At 45.0% G+C, this 24,081-nt stretch overlaps 1 protein-coding gene across 1 annotated transcript in view; it reads left to right on the top strand.

Annotated features, from left to right (window-relative positions):
• The window catches only part of PHF12 (PHD finger protein 12), a gene marked incomplete at its 5' end in the record, with an annotated part of 31,069 nt that overhangs the window by 396 nt on the left and 6,592 nt on the right, over positions 1-24,081 (top strand). Inside the window, 8 exons of the mRNA XM_031060627.1 lie at positions 13,739-13,811; positions 15,412-15,799; positions 16,330-16,450; positions 17,418-17,550; positions 18,249-18,413; positions 18,997-19,158; positions 20,268-21,084; positions 23,096-23,218. Of these exons, the coding sequence (XP_030916487.1) occupies positions 13,739-13,811; positions 15,412-15,799; positions 16,330-16,450; positions 17,418-17,550; positions 18,249-18,413; positions 18,997-19,158; positions 20,268-21,084; positions 23,096-23,218 (1,982 nt within the window). The remainder of the gene's footprint in view (positions 1-13,738; positions 13,812-15,411; positions 15,800-16,329; positions 16,451-17,417; positions 17,551-18,248; positions 18,414-18,996; positions 19,159-20,267; positions 21,085-23,095; positions 23,219-24,081) is intronic.

The raw sequence follows: 24,081 nt of genomic DNA, 5'->3' as shown, positions 1-24,081 counted from the left end.
AGAGGCATGGAGGAGGAGCGAGGCCGCTGGCTGCGCGGCCTGGCTGCCTTGGTGCTGCCCCTGCCCGGCCTTTCGCCCTCCCCAGCGGGAAACTTCCCCACCTCACCCCTCTGCAAGGGGGCCCGGCTTGCGGGGAACCCTCCGGAGGGCCCTGGCTGGAGAGGGGGAAGCCCTGGTGGCGTCTCCGCGCCAGGCCTGACGTTCCCAGCGCTTCCGTGCTGCTGCAGCTGCTGGGAATAATGGAGGTTGCTGTCTCTGTGTCTCCCTGCCTCACTGTTTACAATATGGCGACCTTCCTTTAAATTATATTTTTATTCTCAGCGCCATTTTGGCTGCATATATGACTTCCAAACCCTCGCAACACTCCCCACAGTATCTCAAACATGAAAATACCTTCCCCGTGGAAATCCTGCTCGTCTCATCCGTGGGGGTGTCTGCCGTGAGCTGGGGGGCTGCCAGGTGCTCTCGCTGGGAGTTGTGTGGCTTTGTTGATGCAGGCAGAGCTTTCTGCATGCAGATCTGGCTGCCGGCTGGCAATCGAGGTGCGTGTGGAAGCGGTGGCAGAGCTCGAGGTGCTGGAGGCTGCAGCAGGATGGGCTCTTGCTGCCTTCCCTCACAGCTTCCCAAGCTCTCCCGGCACAAAGCCACACCACGCCAAAAGCGCCTCCTCAACTTTCCGCCCCAAAGTTTTTCCTTTTTCTGCACCCGGAGCTTGGATGCATCCTGAAATCCCCCCTTCCAACAGTTGACACAGGCGGGCGGTTTGTGTTAAATTAGCACAGCCAGAGTGCATAATGGAGTGGAGGAGGGAGCGGGGCAAGTCAAACAGCTGGAGCTTGGGAGTACAGAGTATTCTTCCTTAGGGGAGATTTTTTAACCACATTCCTTTCTCTCTTTCATGCTTTGGAGCTTTGTTTGCCACCCTGTTACAGCTGTCTCCTCTGCGCTTTTTTTTTTCCCTCCCTCTGTTGTTTGGTTTTTTTTTCCTTGCTTTTTTCTGATTTTCATTTGCTTGCTGGCTATTCTGTATTTCTATGCTAATTGAGGGTCTCAGAACACTTATTAAACTGGTTGCTGATAGCAGGGGAGCTGAGTGTGCGGTCACAGTTCTGTAGGGAGTGTCCCGTTAGCAGCGTGTAGCCAGGCAAACCCGACAATGCTGTAGCATGCAGCCATGACATCATCCCTCCTACCCTGAGGAAGTGCTACTGGTGGTGGTAGTGCAGATCCTCTAATATTTACTAGCAGGATAGTAATTACCATTATTTTTCATCCAGTGTCCTTGATGAGCTTTAATTTAAGGGTGGTTTTTTCCTTCTGCCGGGCGTAGTTGCTTTTGGGTGCATCCTGAGTGTTCTCCTAGCGAGGCTGGAGCGATGGCTAGAACTTCACAGTTTGGAATGGAAGAGCTGTGCCTAAGGCTGCAGAGTTAACTCTGAATCCTACTTAAGTCTGACCATAAATGAGACCACTTTGTGCATGCCTAAATTTCATGGCTTAATTTGGTGATGTTTTTGTAGTTAGCGAGTGGGAAACAACCGGGTAAATCAGACACCTGTAAAGCTTTCACTGTACCTAAGTTAGTTGCATTATAATTGTATAAGAATTTATATAAAAATATTACAGAAAAAGTATATGTGTATCTTTAACTAGTCACTCTTCAAAGCAGAAATGAAAGATCAATTCTAAATACTCTCTTCCACCCCATTTGTTGCCTCTTCTGGGGTTTCTCAAGCAATCCCTTTGACAGCAGCCCAGACCCTGCTGTGGGAGGTGGCACACTGTGGAAAGGCTTTGTCTGAAGGCTTCCAGTTTGGGCCTGGTTCTGCCTCCTTCCTCCTGGACCTTTGTTGGACCTTTGGCTATGGCCTTCAGGTGACCTAGGTTGTCTCAAAGGGATGCTCAGGTTTTGTTTTCATGTGTCTTCCCATTACCTCCTACATTTTGCTGGAAGTAAACTTCCGTTCTGGGTATAAACTTAGGCATAAAGGCAGCACTTGCAACTTCCTTTCTGCCTCCTTTTTTTATTTAAAGAATAGTAGCTGTAATGCAAGGCTTGGTTTGAGTCACTTGAATAGCACTGCTGGAGCACTCTAACTGATTTGTGTTGACAGCTTACCTGTTCTCTTAATATTTATTGTGAGCTTTAGTACCAGATTGAATTTGTTATCAATATAGCATAACAAAAAAAGTAGCTTTTAATTGGTCTAGGGTTTGTGATCAGTTGATTACAGCTGTAATCAGCTCCCATACAGCTGTATGGGAGAGGCCATATTATAAAGAAAAGGATTTTCAGGGGTATGATTGGCGCAAGTCATGCAGTCAGCTGGAGACAAACCCAGCTCAGCTTCCCAGAAACTTGTGTTGCTCCTTCCTATGTAGAGAAGGTTCTTTATCGAGTTAAGCCTGCAGTGAGGAAGTTGGCTTGCTAGGTGTGTGACCCTCAAACTTCAGCTTGCCTTAAAGTTAAAGGCAAAACTTCAGTTTGCCTTAACTTCAGTTTAGCACTTAAACCCGTTGTCCTCTGTGGAAAACAGAAGGCACTTGGCCAAAACTCCCAAAACTTTCAGAGTCTGATAGTGTTACACATGTGAGGTGGTAAATAACAGTTTTGTCGGTACACTGTGGCACAACTGCTCTCCTGAATTAACGTGGGTGGAAGTGACTTCCCAATTCATCTGTTGGGGTGTCAGCTTTTCCCACAACTCCATTTTGGAGTCCCTAGTTCAGTGTAAAGCTGCTCTGGGTGCTCTGAGAGGCCAGAAGATTCCAGCCTGGCTGCAGATAAACTGGCCTGGTGGGAGGGATACCGGAAAGTGTGAAATCCCTGCCAGATACTTAGTTTCAACATACTTGGATTAATATCACGGTCAGGTGACTCTCTTCAGGTTTGAATTTACAGAGGGAGGTTTTTTGGGTTTCTACTAATTATTGAAAGCAGGACGTGGGATTTTTAGCTCTGAAGTTGATGTCTGGTTCTGCTGTTTGCCCACAATCTGCTGCTTTGGGTAACAGTGCAGAGTGCATTTCCATCCTGATGTTCTGCCTTAGCCCAGGCCCCCAGGGATGGTGCATACTCCTTCTTTACATGATTGAAAACCAATTTTCCAGTGCTACTTCTATTCTTTCCCATTTATATCCTCCTCCTGGCAATGTGATTGTTAGAATTCCCTGTGTTTTCTTGAGCTTGTAGTAAACTTGATTCACATTGAAGCGGGTTTGCAAAGTGACTGATGTTGCAAATTCATTACGAAGGATTAGAAAGATCCCCGGGAGAGGAAAAGTTTAGTTAACAAGCTGGGGGAGGGGAGTGACAACAGGAGGGAGAACCAACACAGAACAGTTTTGTGTTTGTTTTTTTTCTCTCTCTCTTTTTTTTTTTAAAGTCTCCCTGCCCGGGTTTCTGGTTGGAGGAGCCCAAAAGCACAAACCTCGCTGAATGCTGCGGTTCAAGTCCCTCTTGTAAAATCTCATGCCACTGGCTGTGCAGCTCTGCTGGCATGGCAGAGTGACCTCAGTCCCTTAAAGCTGACCAGTTATGTAAACGACAGTGCCAGTTCTGTGGCCCTGCTCAGCAAAAAGGTTCCTCTTAGCTGGGCTTCCTCACTGCTGTGCTGGGAGAAGTGTGTCCTGTCCGTACCGGGGCCTGCTACCTCCATCAAACTTTTTGCAACACCTCCTTGTATTTATATTTGCAGTGTTTGGCTCATTTCCCCTCCGATTTGGCAGTCTTCACCCAAGTGCTGGTGTCGAAGAACAGAAGTGACAGAGCTGCAAAGTGCAGCAGAGGAAGCTAAACTAGAGTTTGGTATTTTCTATGAGTCACATTGTTTTAGTGCTTCGAACAAAGAATGGAAAAAAGTTGTGTTTGGCTGGTAGGACATCGATAACTCTTTTCCCACCTTATTCTGTCTAAAATGCCCTGCTTTATCTTTGGCATTTGTTCTAACTTTGGGTTTTTACATGAATATGCAGTCTGTGAGGGGAGAAAAACAATGGCCAGTCTATTGTCTCAGTTAATCCTTCCCTTAATGGTAATTTTGGGCTGTCTTGGGTGTTTCAGGTGAATCTTAAAATGGTCTGAGGCATCTCTTGCTGCAAGGAGTAGGGGATGTCCCGGAAGGTGCTGGAGAGGCAAACTTGCTACTTAATAGTGGCTAGGAATGGGGGTTTCAGTACATTGAATGACATCACAGCTTCAAAAAAGCTTGTAGTTTTAAGTGAAGGAAGTTTTTAGTAAGAGGCTTTCTGTTTGTTTGCGTTTTTTTAACAGTAAATGACTGGCAAACCCCTACTTTAATGTTTATGTAATTGCATATTGAAGGTCAGAGTAAGCTGTTCCGTTCCCAACATTTAAATGTATCCATCTTAACCGATACTTTGTTAAAACAATATTGGTTTAAGTATGTGCTTTTAAAAAAACCCCAACTTTTGTTTTTATGTATCTCTGGCTCTGATATTTTGGGAGCCTTGGGGCCAGCCCAGGCTGGATCCTGAGGCGGGAGGAAGTGATTGCCCTGGCTGGGTTTCTGGCAGCAGAGGGTCACTGCGTGTGCGCCTGCAGATGTGGTAACATGATCAGTCTTGGCAGCTCTGCTCAGCAAAGTTGTACCAATGAGATTTTTCACTCTCCTTATTTTGTCCTAAATCTCTCCGTGCAAAGGCAGATAAGGTCAGCCTAAATCTATGGACTTCAGCTGAAGGTTTCAGCAAATCATTCACATTAAGAATTTGAGGAACTTGTGATTGGGTGACTTGCAAACCACCACTCTCACCTGTGTGTGTGGATGTTGCTCATGTTAAACTGTGTTTGAGCACTGTGGGCAAGAATTGGGGATTGAGCCGTGGGTCTCTGCTGCAGTTCCCAACATCAGTGTGCAGTGGTAGGAGCATGGCTTTGGGATTCTGAAGTTGAGGGGGATGTTTAGCTACTTAATTTAGGCTTTGCCTTCAAGGCATGTCTGCTACATGGACTGGTGTTACATCAAACACCTGCATTGTTCCAAAGCTGTTTAAAAAATGGCACAGTGGGAGACAGTGGACAAGGAGAATTCTCTGTGTTTTTGTACCTTGGCTTAGGAAAGTGCCAGTTTTATGTTGACCACGACTTGTGGAACTGAGAAATCTTTTTTTTTGTGCCTCTGTGAGGTCCATTTTTGAACTGACTCCTCAGGAGCAGGAGGTTGCAGCTGTTTGCTTCGAGGTGGGGTTCACTGCTTTGTTCCTGCTGCTTCAGAGCTGGTCTTTCCTGGTATGTCAGCCTGCAGGCATGACTCATGGGAGCCTTTCACAACATGGAAAGGTCTTCCCAGAGGAATTCCAGCTCCTCCGGGCATTTGCAAAGGAAATTCTTAATTGGATTAGATTCATAATACTAATCTGCTAATGACTGTTTGTTATGGAGATCTTGGCACTATCTTGTAAATATATTCACCTTCCTTTAGCTGCCTTATGTCTTTTTATCACATACAAGCTCTGTGTTGTTAAGATTGTACTGCCGCCAGCAGATCTGATAGTTGGGAATGGGGGACTGCTGTGTTTATTGCACAAGATCTTACAAAGCTCATAATTCTTTCCTCTGTCTCTCTCCATTTCACGGTGTTGTTTAGGTGGGATGGCAAAAGGGAAGCAGTGGTAATTGGCATGTCTGACATCCGGCTGTGCTGCTCTTAGCCCGGGTGTGAAGGACACCCCGGCTGGGGAGTGCCTCTGTGCAGTTGTCAGTGACAGAACTGTGTATTTTTAGTAAGAATCAGGACCAACCAGGAATCCCCCCCCCCGCTCAAAAAAAAGGGCCTTTTTTGGGTTGTAGGTGCTGTTGTGGTGGTGTGAGGAACACCTGCAGGAGAGCAGGGCTCCTGTGTTTCCCTGTGTTAGACAGAGTCAGTTTGAAATTTCAGTTGTAACATCGATACTGAAACAGTTTTTCAACACTAATGTAAATTCTTCCGTTTATTGACCCACACCAGTGGATGTTAAACTGCTTTTGTTGCCAGACTGACTCAATGGTACGTGTCAGGTTCTTGAGTTTTTCCTGTGCTCTGCAGCCTTTCTTAAACCTTGAGTCAGTAGCAAATAGCAGGAATTTGCTGTGGAGAAAGGGAGCAGCTACTTCCAGAGTAGGAAGGAGGTGTATCTCCCTGAAAGCAAGTGTGACAGTTTGAATATTTAGGAAGTGCTGCCTGTTGGAATATAAATCATGTGAGAAGGATGTGCCCGTTTTGTTTTTTTAAAACCAGTCAGGAAGTTCTCTTGGACTTGTGAAAATGCAAATGTATCTGGGGATATAACATGGCTTTGTTACAGGGGTATGAAAGAAGTGAGTGTAAGCAAAAAGCATCTTGCCACGTCAGGTTACTGGCTAGACTTGTGATTTTTGTGACACAGATTGTCAGAGCTGGCTTTTCCTTCTTATAGCAATCGATTTGTGCTGTCTCCAGCTCCACTGCTCACTAGATGTCTGCCCAGCTTCCTCGAAGGAACACTGCAGTATCCAGTAACTCTGTAAGCTGAGTAAAAATAGTGTTGTAGCTTCCCTTTAATAAAGGGGTTGACAGATACCAGTTGTAATGCAATCACATACCTTTTTAGGGTATGGAGTAAATGCTCCCTGTAGCCAAAAATGAAGGGGGGAAAAGAAAAAAGAAAGGTTGTATAAATCATTCTTCCTGTTGGTATATCAGATCTTGAGCACAAAAGGCAAAGAGCATCTCAGCCAGCTGGGGGGAATCGAGTGCCTGAACCCAACTCTAACCCATTTCTGCTGACGTCTGCTCTGCACGATCACTGGAAGCAAACTAGATGGAGCTGGAGATTACCGACTTTGAACCCTGCAGAAAGCACTGGCCTGAGGATACAATTTAGCAGGCTGAAAACCCCATGCTGAATTTCTGGCAAGCACTAGTGATTGGTGTGAAACACCTGCCTGTACAGCCTCTGACTTTGGGCACGGCATCATGTGAACTTCCCAGTGATCTCTGTCTAGAATAGCAACAGGAGCAAGATATGAAGGTGATCTGGAAAAGGCAGAAAAGAATGTATGCCCTGCTCTAAGGATTTTTTTTGTTGGTTTTGTTTTTTTTTTTTAGTGGATATTTCTGTCTCTGCTCTTTTTTCTCTCTTCCCCAGCGTTCTTGGGAAAGCCTAGTCCACATGTAGATGTCAGAATTACACTTCACTTGTGCCTGTGTGAAGACAAATTCATGCTTTTGCTTTTATGGGTCTGCCCTTCATCCTCTTCTGATGTGCTGCTTTCCTTTTTTCCACCTTACTGCTGCTGTCCTTTCACCCCTGTCTCCTTTGAACACGTTCAGTATGGCTGGGGCTGAATGTGTTCACTTCTCAGAAACCTCTCAGACCTGTGTTTTGATTATTTTTTTTCCCACCAGAGATGTCTCTTCATTTATTGTTCTTTAAAGACAGAATTGGATGAAGTGATTCTCACCAGGGCTGTGTTGTTCCTCAGCCTCCTTTCTTTTCCCTGATGCTGCCCTATGTGTCATCCTGCTTTGAGAAGATGACTTCTAATCTGTTAAGAAGATGGTGCTATAAAGACCTGAACACTTAATAATGATCCTGGACATTGAATTCAGACTATTGTTACTATTGTCTGCAGCACAGGCATGAGTGATGCCTGGGAAAGAAACAGGAGTCAGGATGTGCAAAATGTCTGAATTTCTGTGTCTGACCCACATTTTTCAAAGTCAACAATTCTTCTATCAACTTCCATGGTTTCTGCTTATAAATACAAAGCTGGATGGTTCCCTAGGCAAATATGTCTCAAATACCAGAGTTCATAACCAGTCAAACTAATTAAAAAATAATAATCAAAAACCCTCACTGCGGTTCTGGTGGTACTATATGCTCTTTAATACATATTTGTTTTTATATATGTGTTTACCTATGTGTGGAAATTTGGTATCTTAAAAAACAATACTTCCTTTAATTTTTTTTGTCAGCTGGACATTAATGAAGGTAATAACTAACAGGTTGTCTAGGGAATGGTCTCTGTGGGCCAGGTTCTTTCTATAAATAGAAGTAACTAATTACATCAGGTGATCACATGTTTACATGCAGCTTATCCAGTTTATTGGGCCCTCCTGCTCATCAGGTTGGAGGCAAAAAACTTCTGCTTCCTGCCTTGGAGGATACTTCCCTGATTCCCCATGAACTTCAGGACTGCCTGTGCATGAGGGCACAGGGAAGAGACAGGAAAGGAGCTGAGGTAAGGTAGATAAACACCTGCTTCCATGAGGTTCTCTTCCCAGGATGGGAGTAGCAGGAGTGGTTTGATGGATTCAAGTAAATAAGTTCATTGGCACTGAAATTCACAGAATACTCACAACATTTATGATACACTCATGAAATGGTACCTGGTTCTTAGGAGCACAGTGGTGCTGCTGCCAGAGCCTGGCATTGCTGGCCAAGCCTTTGAAATGTTGAACACACTGGCAGGTCTAGATAGTAAAAATGAGCACGCAGTGAAGGAAATTTTGGGATCTGGCATACCGAGCAAAGCTGCTACTTAAACCCTGAAGAGTTCAAGCCTTCTTCCACTCCTGTAGCATCGTGTAGACAGTGTAGCATACTTTTATTTTTCCTTGGATACATCTTATTCCTCTCTGTCTGCCCATATAATGGTGTTTTAATCCTGCTTCTGTCTTCTGTCTGTTGCTGAAACCTTGTTTCCAGCTCTGGGCATGCTGTTGGAAAGATGCACACTAAGCACATGCAGCGTTCCAGATGATGGGATAATTGGTGATCTGTGAAACAGTCATTTTGGTTCCCTTCCTTGCATAGTGGCAGCCAAAAGAATCATGTCCTGACCTATTTGGTGGTGTCCAGGAGTCCTTGCTGGATGTTGCTAATTTAGAACTTCTTATGTCCATGGTCAAGACTTTCAATTCAGTGTAAACAAAGTTGTGCTGCCTGCTGTCAAGCTTTTTTCACAGATCCCCTCAGGAGTTGTTGCAACACAGGTAGAAAATACAGTGGGTGCTGCTCTGTAGGTAATGTGAATTGTGCTGCTGGCTTAAAATAAGTATAACTTATAAACAGTGTGAGCCTAATTGAGGCCAGAAGGTTGCTGATACTGTTAGTTTTAATGTGATCAGGTCATGCTTAGAGGTCTGTAAAGAACAAAAATTATGCTGAGCTTATCTGAAGTTTGGTGGTCTCTGCATTGGTGCTTGAGAATCTTTGGCTTTTTCAGGAAGATTATTGTACAGCTGAGTGTCACAATTTATCCATGTTAATGAGCAGAACTTGGAGACTTCACTGAATAGTTTGAGGAACAACAGTGGAGGAGAGGAGGGAGCTGATAGTTTTCCTAATAACCACCTCTGAGGTAATTGAAATCTGACTTCTGTCTTCAGAAGCTTTGTGTTGATGCAAGAGTAAAAGAGGAAGGGAAGGGAGTTGCGGTGGGGAGGAACGTGCTGCAGGCTGCAGCTGTTGGCTTGTTTGGTGTGGTTTTATTCTGTCTAAGGTAGAGGCTCAGGGTTCCAGGTGTCCTCCTCCAGCCGGGTTTGGGAGCAGCTGTGAGCAGAAGTATGTAACTTGGGCACAGTAAAAATGTTCCAAAAAGCTGAATTTGTAAATGATGCAACTTTCCCCGTTTCTCAATGGGGCTCTTGTAAAGCCCTGACAGTGAGGTTGGTTTCCTGGTTTGTTTTAGCTGCCATTGAGGCCCTGCTGTAGGAAGCCAGGGAGCCTTGTTCTTTATGAAGCTGGTAGAACAGCTGTAGCTCTATCCATCATAGGGATAAATAGGAGTCCCATAGAAGACTTGAAAGCCTTCTTCCCTTATCTGGCAAACATATCTAGCATCCTTCATTATCATCCTGTCACTGAGTCTTGGTCAGTTAATCAAGTTTCCTGAGAAGGAAAAAATGTGTTTGCCTACATTTTTTCATGGTGTTACTGTTTTTCCTCCGCACAGGAAAAAAAAATATTTAAGTCCAATTGTTGAAAACAACTGACATGAAAGAGAAGTTATTGAAGAAACCTTCACCAGGCACTGGTTTGTTTTCCTGCCACCATTATCCCAGCTGGTAGCTGGCTGTATCCTGGTGGGTCCAAAAGTAGTGTCAACGTGCCTTTGACGCAAGATGGCCAGGAATGCAGTGTGTAAATAACCTCAGGTCTGCTTATAACTGGTTCCTTTGAGAGCTACGGCCCAGTTTGTATTGGAGAAGGTGCCATTCCTTGGAGCACTTGTTTACCTATTTATTGAGGTCAGCAAAGTGAGGAGTAATTACAGGATTTAGACTTGACAACAGGCTTCTGATGTATGAGAGCCCCAGAGTGTGAAATTGAAAAGCTAAGTGCCTTCATGCTATTGTTTGCTTGATAAAAACTCCTAATATGCTCTTGAAGATTTTTTTATTTTGTCATAGCCATTTAAGTTTAATTTAAAGGATAGAGCATTGCATTCTGACCATGGCAGAGCAATGCTTGACAATGCATCTGATAGGAATTTCAGGAGATAGTTAACTTTCTGAGAAAAAGCCATGAGACAGATATTATATGGCAAGTGACTTCATAGGCAGTGTAGTGCTTTTTGACTAAGCAGTGATAAACATCTCTTTTAATTTTCAGAGGCTTTGTATGAGTTAGTCTTCCAGGTGTTTTTAAGTCAGCCTGTGTTTTTCAGAGCTGTGTTTGTTTTAAATGCAGAAACACATTCTGCTGAGCAGGTTTGATTTGGGTCACACCAAACCCCCCCAGGTAAACAGCAGAGGCCACCACTCTTGTCTGTGATGACAGAAGGGGAAACTTTCTGAAATGAAGGGTTAGTGAAAATGTACTGAAAAGTGCAACTGACTGGTGTGTAGTTGAAAGGAGATGTGTTGTAACCGAAGATAAAGTGGGAGCTGTACAATTCCAGGTCCTGTTGGCAGCAAACACTGGCGGCTGGAGCTGTGCATGCTAATGAACCCATGAAAGATAGGGAGAAAAAGGCTCTGGTGCTCCTGCCAAAGTGCTAATTCTTACCTTGCTTATGAAGATCAAGTATCTTGCTCAGATTTAAAAATCCGTTTCTTTTATGCTTACAGTAAAAGGTTGAAGAATGTGGTCATACCTAGTCAATTAAAACAGCATTCTTTAGCGCTTCCCTGGCTTTCTGCTGAGACCCAGGCAGTGCTCTCTGCTTGCTGCGAGGCCAGCAGTGCAGGAGCAGCCTTCATCAGTCTTTGTTAGCATGGTGAGCTGCCTTGATGAACAGTTCATTAACCAGGAGAGGCAGAATCAGTCTTTTAATACACTTGCTATCGCAGCTAGGCCCTGCCAGTGAGCAGAAAACCTCAGGAGGTTTATCTGAGCACTAAAACCTTTCTGCTGCTCTGAAACGAATCTTTCCCCCTCCTTCCACAGGCCTTTGGGTAGCAGCATTCATTAAAATGCTTCTTTAATAGTACAGAGTATGTAGGATTTCATGGTTCAAACCCAGCAAATGGGACAATAACATACACACTTGCAGAAGAAACCTGTTCTGACTCTTCCAGGCATCTCTCGAGGTTCGCGGTGGTATTAATTGTTTCATTGTAAAATGCGTAAGATTGAGGTAACAGTTAAAACAAATAACCGGAGGCATCTGGCAGCGCGTGGATCCCTGGCACGGCGGCACGGCGGAATGGGGCAGACGTGTTCCCAGCAGTTCAGGCACGCTCGTCGGGAGCTTCAGAGGGTGAAATTTCACTAGGAACAAATCAAAGTCTGTGGTTTTTTTGCCCTGGGGTGTTGGGAGGGGAGAGGGGAATGGGCCACATGAATCCTTACTTGCTGTAGAGGCAGATCTAAGAGCTCGTTTTCTAGCAAGAGTAAAACCTGAGCTGATGCAGGATGCACCTTAGGATTCAGCTGGATTTATGCTGCAGCAGGCACACGGGGATCATTTGTTACTCTCCTCCTTCCACCTCCCCTTCCCTGCTTCTGTTAGGCAAAAGATTAGTTTGGGGCAGGGAGCTACTGCTTCATCCAAGCATTTGAGGTGAAGCAGCCAGTAGTGGAGGCTTTGGTGCTCTCATCTAGAGCCTGATCTCTTGTTCATCCAAGCCCTCCAGGAAATGAGAAACATAAGCTGCAGGTATGTCAGTGCATATATGCAGAGTGCTGCGTTTCTGGAGTGCCTGGAACACGGAGGCCTCTGAAACCCTGCACTCCTCCTCAAAATGGCTGCCAGATGTGTTGGCTCTACTGAATTCCCCAGAGCCTGACACCAGAAATGCTGAGGTTATTACCAGCTTGGTTCTTGCTGTGCTCTTCCTTCAGTCTTCCAGGCGCAGTGTTGCAAGAGGGAGTGTGACCCCGGGTGGCTGCAGTACCTGCAGAGGCACTGCTGGCACAGGGCGAGCTCGGGGCAAGGCTCGCCGGGACTCTGTTTAAACAAAGGAAGTGTGTTTGTTTTCACAGTCCAGGCTTGGGAGCCTGGGCTGGGATCCTGTGCCATTTCCCTGTGCTAGGAGCAAGATTCTCGAGGAAGACAGCCTCTCCCTTTGCTGCAAAGCACAGCTCTTCCCAGCCAGCAAGTATGCATCTTATCCTCCCTGGCTTGTCAGGGCTGGAGACTGGAAAGCTTAACTTGGATTTGGTTGGGTGTTTGTAGATGCAATAAACAGTATAGAGACTCCTGCCATGAGCCAACATCTAGCTTCCCATGCTTGTGTGGCTTTCTTGGGCCAGTATTATAAGCTACTGTACTTCTTGATCCCCTTGTAACCCAGTCAGTCCCAGTGGATCCTTGAAATCTGTTTCCCAGTCAGTGGGAAATGGAGCTTCCAGATCCTGTGGTAGTGCCTCTATGTGTTCAGCACAAGAGAGCAGACTTGCTAAGAGCTGCCTCTAGCAAAAGTCAGGAGAACTTTTAAAAGTATTATCTTAAGCCACACTGCATGGTAAATGGCTGGGTTTTGCCAGCAGGTACATTTTCCCTGCTACAGTCAGCAGTTTGCTCAAATAACAAATCTTAATGATAAAGCGGTGTTGGAAAGTACTTGAGTTAGTAGTAGGATCTGTAAGGAAAGTGTATCATCTAACATATGCTGCTCTGCCTTTTACTGAGGAAAAGTGTTTCTCAAAATAGTCCTCCTTACTCCTTAGTCTAATTTGCTTTGGTTTATTTCTAGCATCAAAATGAGAATGTCATTTCACTGTGATACAGCTTTTATAGTAAGTGCAGATCCATGTGAGTAGGATGTATCCTGTGCTTCGTAGCCAAGGCAAGCTGGAAATGGTGACACTTTTAAGAGTATTTGGGTTGTCTTAAGATAGAAGGTGGTTTCTACCATTAAGTAAGCGTGCCCAGGGATGGAGAGATGGTGGGTAGACCTCATGGCAGCTCGTTCAGTTGGACTTACTGCAAATCCAAGGATGTATGACTGTGCTTGCTGCACAGGAATCTGTGTAGTCTCACATGGAGTAATCAAGTTATTTAAGGAGGTGTGGGGGGAGGTATATGTGAAGCACACCAGTGAATCTTCCATTTATCTTTGCTGTTCAAGTCTGAGAGTGCTCTGAAACCGTGGAGCTGAGATGGGTGTCATGGAAGACTGGCTTCTTGGAGGTGTCTGGCTAAGTGGATGTATGGGAGAGCGAATCCAGGGAGCTTCACCATAAATTAAAGGAAGTGCCTGGGAGTGGAACTGCAGAGCTGCCCTGACTCTGGCTGTGTACGTGAGAAGAGTTCCAGAAATGACAGTAAACAACAGTAAAGCTTTGCTTTGTGTTTCTCTTGTAGCAACCCTCCGCTCAGCGAGGAGATGCTGCCCCCGGGGGAGTGGATGTGCCACCGCTGCACCGTGCGCCGCAAGGTAAAGCCTCAGAACAGACACAGTCCCTGCCCTTCCAACTGGCCCTCTGAAACCTGAATCCTGTGGTTTATACCTGCCTCTCCCTTCGTGTGTACTTAGACAACCAGAGCTGCTTCTTTGTGCTCATGTTTACAAAGGGTTTTGTTAGGAAAGAGCTTAAAGAAACCTAAGGGGTCTTGGTGAGACCCTTAGGATATTTTAACTTCACTACTAGGAGGTAAAACTGAAATGTCTGATACCTTCTTGTCAATCTGTGCCTTTTAAACTGTTTTCCTTCCCCCCCATTTCTGGAAAGGAGGGAGAGCTGAGGCACAGAGGAAATGGGAATGCTCCTGTGCTTGAGGAGGTGAGCTGTCTACAGGCAGAATGGAAGTCACATTAATACAACTTTGCCATCAGGGCTCTGATTATACTTAATATGTGTTTTTTAGAAGAGTGACTTCACAGCAGTTGTACATCAGCAGAGGGTGAAATCACAGTGAGTTATGATTTCCTGGGCTGTTGAACAGGATGGGAAGGAGATGATTGGGCAATATTGTAGCTTGTCTTTTTTTTTTTTTTTTTTTTTTTTTTTTTTTTTTTTTTTTTTTTTTTTTTTTTTTTTTTTTTTTGCCTTGATGCTCTTTCTCCAGGAAGCTGTCTTGCACAATGTAAACATCTTATTGCTGTGACCACATAGGGCTGCGTAGCAGAGGGTTTAGAAACTGCACCAAGCTATCTAGCAACTGTTCCCTTGAAGTGACACCCAAAACAGATTGGAAGAAAACTGTGTGCTCAGCCTTTTGTTCCTGAAGTGATTGCCTTGTTATGTTTCCAGGGTACTGCTCAGCCATCTGCCAACAATAGAAATGAAGGTCACAAATCGAAAAACAAATAAAAAAGTAAAAAGAGAGAGAAAAGGAGAAAATCCCCAACTTTTCTGTATTAAAAATTGCCTGAAAACACTTTGCTCCCTTTGCAGACCATGTTAGTGATGGAGTAGATTGGTTCATCCATATGGCTGATGCTGGAACAGTGCACAGTTGTCCATCCCAGGCCATGCAACATCTCCTCCTGTTGCAAAATGGATCTTGTGGTGATGGCAATCTATAGTTTTCCTCTGCTGCACCTTGTTCAAGATTGCTGTCATCAGGAGATAGCAGAGTGTTGTTTTTATGTTGTGCTTGTGTTCTCCAGCTGACCTTCTCAACCCCTGATGGGCTTGTATGCAGTGCCAGGGTTAGTAAAGTGCATCAACAGTGAACAGTTTGCTGTGGAGTTTCTCAGTGTTGGTAGCAAAGTAAACAGTTGTGTGATTTGTGAAATGTTTAGGACTAGATGCTGTGAAATGTCCTGATCTGGACTCAAGTATAGCTACCCTGAAAGGAGAGACACATGGTAATGTTCTTCCCCATGCTTGGTTCTCTTCAGCTGTTGTGTCACCTGTACCTTAGCTGCCATCAGACTGTTCTTGATCGAGGCTCTGATGACTGCAAGGGGGAAGTTGTAGCGCGTGGCTCAAGCGTTTTCAGATGCTGTTTGTCTTCAGTCGCATTTTTGTCAAGGTTGATGTGCTTTGTTTGTGGCCTCCATGATAAGCCTGCCTATTCATGTCGTGCAGAAGCGAGAACAGAAGAAAGAGCTGGGGCAGGTAAATGGATTGGTGGACAAATCTGGGAAAAGGACCACCTCCCCCACCAGTGACGCAGACCTGTTGGACAGGTCTAGCAGCAGCATCAGGGCTAATGCGCATGCCAGGATCTTGGAAAGGAGAGCAAGCCGGCCTGGCACTCCCACATCCAATGCCAGCACCGAGACCCCCAACTCTGAACAGAATGATGTGGATGAGGACATAATTGACGTGGATGATGACTCTGCCATTGCAGAAATGGACTGTGGGCAGCCCCAGCTGAAGCGACCCTTTGAGCTTCTTATTGCTGCTGCCATGGAAAGGAACCCAACGCAGTTCCAGCTGCCGAATGAACTGACCTGCACCACAGCACTTCCAGGTGAGCAGGGCCTTGTCTGCTGTTAGAGAAGATGTCTGCAGTTGCATCCTGCTGCCATCTTTCCTCTTTGCCCTCTGACTCTGTGACAGTTGTGGCTCCAGTGGTGCTCGCTGGTGAAAGCAGAGGTACCTCTGGCTCTCCTCCAGCTACCTAGGAGCCTTTCAAATCTGTGGGGACTGGAACTACACACTATGTCCATCAGAACTTGTGATAGATGCTTGTTGATCTCACCTTGGACTAGATCATCAATATGAAAAAGAATCAGTTGTCAAAATACTTGATTTTTGATTTATGATGCAATAATATAGTAACAAAGTAGTGACTAAATGTATAGGGTATCCCTGAAATCACTAATTATGAAATATATCTGTCTTTAAAGACAGCCTCTGTCACTTAAGGCTAGATTTAGTGGTTGAACGAGGTTCCTTAAGCAGCAGTCTTTGACTTTTCTGAGATGATTATATGTATCTACCAGAAGACAAACCTCTGCTATGTGGATAACACAAAGCTTTTTAAAATTTCCTTTTCAGGTACTAGTAAGAGGAGGAGAAAGGAAGAAACCACAGGAAAGAATGTCAAGAAAGCACAACACGAGTTAGACCACAATGGTTTGGTTCCCTTGCCAGTGAAGGTCTGCTTCACATGCAACAGGTACTTGTTCTTCCAGGGAAGCTGTTCAGTATAGCTGCATCCTTCACAGGAGCAAAGTTTTTGCTTAAAAAAGTAGATTACCTGTTTCCTTTTCCATTCTCCTTCATTATTTACTTACAATCCTCTAAACAAATGGGAGAATATTAATCTTTGCTAAATAACAAATGTTCACCACAGCAAGTGTAGGTCCAGCTGTAAAGGGTTCTGAAATGTAGCCTGAAGATTGACAAGATTGAGCCATGTTGTCTTCAGTGTTTTTCTGCAAAGAAGTATTCTAAAGTGATGGTGGTTTGGTAAATGGCGATGTTTGTTTATGGTTTGTGAAGGAAGTGTGTGAGGAGGTGACCTTTAGGAAATAGAAATCTACTGAGAGATTTATAAGCCCAGGGCAAATAGGAATATTGTGCTGAAATTGTAAATCTGAAAACCAGTACAAAATACTGATGGGTTTTGTAAAGCTGCATAAAAAAATGCATAGATCAATCCCAATTCAAAATGTCAGTGAAAGTGAAACCTTTATTTCAGAAACCCAGTCAGGGGGAATTTCTCGAAGTGGAATGGGGATTCAGGTGGGCTTTTGTGGAGAACAACTGATGACTTTGTCATAGAGCAAAGGCTTTTTTAAAGCCTGGGGATTCAGATGTAGTTGTTTTTCTGGAGTATGAGACTAGTTCTGAGAACATCTTGTTGATGTACATGTCCCAGCATCACACATGATTCCTCTTAAGGAAACTTGTAGTTACCTAAATCTGAGATTTCCTTTTGATCTCTGAATTTTGCTTCAAATAAAGGCTTTTGCCTCGAGTGGGTCTTAAAGAAGGTCTATACAGATCAAGTTACAAATCAGAAATCCTACTTTTTGGTGCAAACAGCAGTGTAGAGGATAAACTGAAGTGGTCAGCCAAGCTTGTCTGAATGTTCTATTTATACTCTGTACAGAGAATAAGACTTGGCTCTCTCTTCTCAGGAGTTGCAGAGTGGCACCTCTAATCCAGTGTGATTATTGCCCACTCCTGTTCCACATGGATTGTCTGGAGCCACCGCTTACTGCCATGCCTCTGGGTAGATGGATGTGCCCAAATCACATAGAACACGTGGTGGTAAGCAGGACTATGATTGCAGTATGGTAACCGGATGCTGGAGTGGAACCTGGCAGGTCCATTAAAGGACAAAGCACAACAAATGTAAAACAGCTTCTGAGCTCTTATTGCTCCCTGTAACGCTTGTAAAGCTCCTGCTGCAAGCAACGCGCTCTCCAAAGGAATATGATGCTGCTCTCTGCAATAAGATATAAAGATGGGGGAACTCCTTCCTGTAACTGAAGCTGACAGCTCAGATTGTGGCTCACTGACAGCTTGTCTAGTTTTTGACTGGACTCTTTAAGATCTAGATGAGCTTCCAGAACTGGGATACAAAGCAGCACAGTGCTACAAATAGGGGAAGTAATTCTTTGCATGCTTAACCCAAAAAAGTTTCATTCCAAGAGGGAGTTTTCATTTTTGGAAAAGCAGTGTACTTGAGACTTAAATACTCAGGAAACAGGGGGCTGAAACAAAGAGCTTTTTCCCAGACAAACTGCTTCTGAGAGCATTGATACTGCTTATTTGGCCTCTAAATGCTTTTGTATTCATCTCCAGCAATGTGCCCTTTAACAGAAATGGTTAGTGCTGCAGGAAACAAATAGTCTAAAGCTGAGCTGATGCTGTACTGCCAGTGCTACAAGGCATTATGAAAGTCTTAGGGTGCCTTAGCATGACCTGCAGATCCCTAACTCCTGTGGCATTATCTGATCACCCAGCTGAACCAGAAGAACTTGACCCTGAGTAATCGGTGCCGAGTATTTGACCGGTTCCAGGACACCATATCTCAGCACGTTGTCAAAGTGGATTTCTTAAACCGAATCCATAAGAAACACCCTCCGAATCGCAGAGTTCTTCAGTCAGTGAAGAGGAAAGGTCTGAAGGTATGTGTAACAAGTAGTGGTGGGTGAAAACCCCTGTGTATGTGTTTTAGTTTGGAAGGGAAAGCAGCATACTCCTTGGGGCAGGAGGAAGAAGACAGTCTGAATGATTGTGTTGGTGAGAGATCTGGGAGTCAGCACTCACTACCTGTAGGATTTAAGATCTCTTTTCTTCAACTATAAGACTCAATTATTACAAGTAAGCACTCAAATCTAGCACAAGCATAGAAGGTACGACACAAAACTTCCTGAAGGTGGCTCTACAGTCAGATTTGGGGCTGTGTTTGTTGCCAGGATGCCTGAAAACTGCCATACAGAGTTCCCTTGGCTGTTTTTTCATGATTTCTCTTATGCTGTAGCCACCATGTTGTACCAAAGTCATGCCTGGCCTAAGGGAATTAAACCTATTAATTTCAGCATGGCTACATCAATTTAAAGTACTCAGTCCTTGATACTTCTGTATCTGCAGGGTTCCTTCGGGTGAAAAAGCAGCAAATGCAAAGTTTAGTGCTGATCAAGCACTTGGTTTAACTAGTCATTCTTGAGTAATTGTTCTCATGTGTGATCTTCTTTCTCCACAATGTAGGTTCCTGATGCTATAAAGTCCCAGTACCGGCTTCCACCCCCGTTACTCGCGCCTGCAGCAATTAGAGATGGCGAGCTGATCTGTAACGGGATCCCTGAGGAACCCTTGCAGAAGCACCTTTTGAACACTGAGCACTTAGCCAGCCAGACAGAACAACAGGAGGTAAATTAAGTCAAATGCTTGGACTCTGTGTGTGTGTAGTTGCTTTGGTACAAAGATCCCCTTCCACTTCAGTCGTGATGGAGCAGTTGTCTAGGAAACCAATCTCAGGCTCCTGTGTGAAAGTGATAGCTTGTCTTGACTCTGACACCTTTGTGCATTAAAACTTCACTTTGACTTTCCAGGTGAGATGTAAAATTCCTCATTTGACACTTCAGGGAAGTGGTGCAATAGTCCTCTGGCCTTAAGAGTGGAGTCGAGGGCCTTCTGTCTAGACGTCATCTTTATTTCGTGGCTGAGGGGAAATACTTTGCACTTTGATTATGTAAGGCTGCTCTCTGACATGTTTATTTATAAGTTAACGTCCCATTTCTGGGTCGCTTTTTATTGCAGATGGAATTGGGCATGTAAATCAAGGTCAAATGAGTGTTTAAATCTTGTATGAAACTTCTGGCCAGATTCCACAGTGTAAGAGCAGGTTAAGTTGCTGTCAATGGAGAAATCAAGTCCTTTTTTTTTAGCACAGACAAGCTTCTTTTATGTGACAGGTGCACATCCACCATGGAGCTTAAACTTAGAATAAATCTTTTGGTCTTCCTCCACTTTGTGTAAAAGGAGAGTGCTCTCCACCCCAGCTTTCTACTCCCTATACCTGAGGTAGAGCAGCATTTCTTTCCAACATGCTATAGAGTAAGTTGGAGGGTTGTGTTTGGCTAGAAGCCCAAATTAGTGAAAGGTAAGTTTGTAACCTGAGGCTGAAGAGTTGCAGCATTTAACAAGTGAAGAGAAGGAGGAGTTTTGAAGTGAGGAAATGTTGCCTGCCTTCCTCCCTCCTTTAATCTCAGTCCCTCTCTGTCATACCTCCAGCATGGAGATAAACAGTACATAATTTTGGTTGCACTTTTATACCTCTGGACAAAATTTTTTCCTAATTGTAGATAAGGAACTAAATGCTAAATGCTCTGCATTTCCAGAGCAGATGCTGTAGTTCCACACTGCATCTGAGCAGCCAGCAGATGGATTTCCTCCAACTGGGTGAACGATGGAGCAACTGTAGAGGTTTGGAGAACTGCTGCCTCCAGAGCTAACCTGCACTTTTTTCTTCCTTCCAGTGGCTCTGTAGTGTTGTTGCGCTCCAGTGCAGCATATTGAAACATTTATCTGCTAAGCAGATGACTTCGCTTTGGGACTCTGAACAAACAGAGAAGGCTGATATTAAGCCTGTTATTGTGGCAGATGGCTCACTCGCCAACCCTTACCAGGCAGCTGACAAGGCACCCACACCTTCCCTCTATTCCATGTCATCCTGCACCTCAGGGATTACCACCCAGAATTCCTTGAGCTCCTCGCAATCCCAGCAAACTTTGTCACAGGAAGATGTTAACTGCAGCTCTTGTATAGATAAATCCAAGAAGGGTTCTTCTTGCGGGACTTCGAATGGGCCAACAGCCTCCGACATTAAAGTGAACGGGCCTCATTTCTATGGCGTTTCATCCGAATCCTCAGCACAGTTGACTGACTCCCAGAGGCTCTCGGGCTCTGGGAACACAATCCCTGTTTTGTCTCATCGGCAAACGTGGCCTCGGCCCCTCACGCCCCCAGCGAGTTGCGGACTTCTGAACCACACCATTGGAACCATTGTCAAAACAGAGAACGTAGCAGGACCCGTTTCCTGTGCACAAAGGGGATCTGCGCCGGTCACGAGTTTGCCTACGTCCATCTCGAGCTCCTGTGGCAGCCTGGAGACCACCAGCACTTTGCAAAGGAAGAATGTGCAGACGCAGATCGGGCCGCCGCTGACGGCAGAGCTGCGGGCCGGGGGCTCCCCGCTCAGTGCCACCCAAGCTCTCACCCCTCCCCAGGCTGCAGGAGATGGCATCTCAGCTGTTGGGTCCACAAACAGATTCTGTTCACCAGCACCACCTTCAGGTATGTGCTGAGCCACTGACCTTGGCCCCAGGGCTGAGAAAAGCTCAGGCTAAACCTCATTTGAAATCTCAAGGCTGTAGCAGTGTGCCCTCGTTTGACTGGGAATTGGGCTTTCTGTGGAGAGCCAGCAGAAATTTCTTAGGTCTTCTCTGTCTTAGGTCTCTTTATAAGAGCCATGGGATGTATTTTTGCTGGCTGCCTACATTTGAGGGGGGAACTCTGTCCTGACAAGCAGGATAGTAGGTCAGTTGAATTCTTGAAAGCAACAGTAGCTTTATATCACTTGGCTGCTGCCTTGCTCTTTCAACAGCTGCTGCTTTAAAACCCCAGCGCTGCTGTAAAACCATTGGTTTGTTTCAAATGGCCATTTGGATTGCAAGGTAGTCAGTCCTCCTCACAAGAGCAGCTCTCTGGGATCTAATCCAGAGTAACTGTTCAGGCAGTGGTTGTGTCCCCTACTGCAGATGTTGTTGGAGTCTTCATGTGCACAGCCTTGATGTTGGAGAAATGTGGGCTTGGGAACCTGTAGTCTGGTTAGGATTTGTTGGTCTGACACAGGATAGTTACAGACTTGGATATGCATCCTGAGTTGTACCCAAAAAACCTGCTAAATAATAGCAAGGTATACAATAGAGTGCATATAACCATTTTTAGTGTAGAAACATAAAGTCAAAGATGTTGACAGATGCTGGAGTAACTGCCCACAGCTCAAATTTTGCTAGAATAGACATTCACATATGGCATTATCTTCATTTTCCCTCTCCCCATGCCAGCTTAAGACACAAACCAGCAAAGCCTTTGTGCAGGTTGGGTGGGAGCAGTCACTGAAAAGCACGTGACAGAGCTGTGTGTCACTTCTCATGCAGTTCCAACCTGCTCAGAGTCAGCCTTGTGTGCAGTGGCTCAGGTCTGGTGGTTGTAAAGCAACAGAGCAACATATTTTTATAATCCTTTCTAAAATTCCTCAATGAGTAACTTGTAAGCTTTGCCTTGCCTTTGGAAGCAGTCCCCAGGGTACTTGGCCTCCTCCTGAATAAACTTGGTTACTCTGAGGCTGCTGAATTGACCAAGCCCTGCTTAGAAATGCAAGGCTGGGAGAAGTTCTGGTAGAGGAAATGAGGCTGTGTTATAGAAAACTTCTTGCTTGTGGTTTGAAGAGGACTGCAAGCCCTACATAATTTTGCAGTTACTTAAGATGTTAAATAATTGCATCTGGTGCAAAGCTTGTGTTCTACAAAATCATTACTTGCTGCAGTGTCTCTTGGGAAAGGTGTAAACATTTAAATTTTCCATCTAACAGGATGGATTATATATTTATAACAAAAATTGTGGTGTGCAGATTTTGCTGCCGAGTACAAAAATGCAAATTGCTCATGACTTTTTTTGCCATAAATTTTAGTAGTTATAAGCAAACCAGCTCAAGAAGATCTGGTATTGACAACACATTACAGGGGTTTTGTTTCCTGGCATTTGCCACTGCCTCTTTCAGCTGCATGGTCACTTCCAAAGCAGGAGGATTTTATTTGGTAAATAATAGAATCTGCTTATGACTGTCACATTCCTTCTGGACAATGATGTGCACCCCAGACTTTATAACAGTGTAGAAATAAAACCAGGGTAGTTGTGCTTTTCATTCACGTTAAAAAGCTAGACAAGCTACTTGGCAAATGTCTCTTACGTTTAATAAATTCTTCAAGCTCCTTAGGAGTTGGTGCTCATCTTTCCAGTGTCACCACAGGGAGCAGGAGATTAAATGTATCGGTCAAGAATTCCTCCAGCAGCTGGAGATGAGGCAGAAGCCATGGTTTGGCTCTGTGTTGGAGACACACAGAAGCCTTTCTGTGAGCAGAAGAAAGCTCCTGGCCTCTAGTTCAGGCCTTTTTCAAAGCATGACTATGAGCAAAATGAGTCATTTTGGAGCAGCTTGGCAGCCAAGGGCAGCCTGAGGGCTGGGTGCATGTCTGGTGAACGTCACAGTGACATCTCTTCTCTCCATCACCTCTCTCTGTAGATGGTAAGGTCAGCCCCAGCACCTTATCCATAGGAAGCGCTTTAACTCTACCCTCATCACTCACTTCAAACTCTGCAGCTATGTTGGACTTCACTGGTTCCCTGAAAGCATTTATGGACGGGGGTGAGTATTTAATTCATCATCAATCTCTGCTAGCCCTGTGTGTTTGCTTCCCTAAAGCATTCCATCTCTACTTGAGGGAAAGTTCCAGAGATAAAGCAGGGTTGTAGTCAGGTGAGGGAGGGGCTGGGTGTACATTACCTTAAATATGTCACATGCTTCCCTGCTCTGAGTGTTGCCAAGGCAGCAAGGCCAATGAAGTGTTTCTGCCTGAAGCTTTTCTGGGGAAGAATCACAACTGGGCTGCTTTCCAGGTGGAATTCACATGCAGAAACCTGCAGCCCTGCCATGTTGTGGTGCTAGCTGCAATCCAGAGCTGCTCCTGGCAGATATAAAGTCCAGCAGCAATAGATCTTGTGGCAGAGCAGTCACCTGAGTGGTGATACTCCAGTGGGTCTGTTAATTTTATAATTTATTTCTGTTCCTGTCAGTCCCCTAGACTGGCCTGGGTTTTATTTCCTTTTGTTGCCTTTGGCAAGAGATGGCAAATGTTAGCAGAGTGCCTTCAGGAGGAAATTGCTGAGCCTGCAGCAGCTTCTAAGGGGGTTACAGCTCTCTGTGATACAGGGCTGCACTTTGTAAGCAGGTAGCAGAGCTTCAGAGGAAGGACCCAACATACTGTCCCAAGGGGTGCAATGGCCACCTGTTGATTGTGGGCCAAAACAGCAGATTTTCAGCTTTTATCAACCCTAGTTGCCCCAAACCTCTGCTTGCTGCCTCACTTGGAGCTCTCCAGCTGTGGCTGGCACCATCCTCACCCTCTTCTCCAAGGAGGTGATGTGAAATAATAGCTCACCTATGGGTAGGAGTCTTGATATTGCAGAATTGGTCAAGTCTTTGCTGTTGAAGCAAACAGCAGGTTTGTA

Source organism: Geospiza fortis, unplaced genomic scaffold (assembly GCF_000277835.1).
Source record: "Geospiza fortis unplaced genomic scaffold, GeoFor_1.0 scaffold425, whole genome shotgun sequence".
NCBI lineage: Eukaryota > Metazoa > Chordata > Aves > Passeriformes > Thraupidae > Geospiza > Geospiza fortis.
This window is presented reverse-complemented; position numbering and strand designations above follow the sequence as displayed.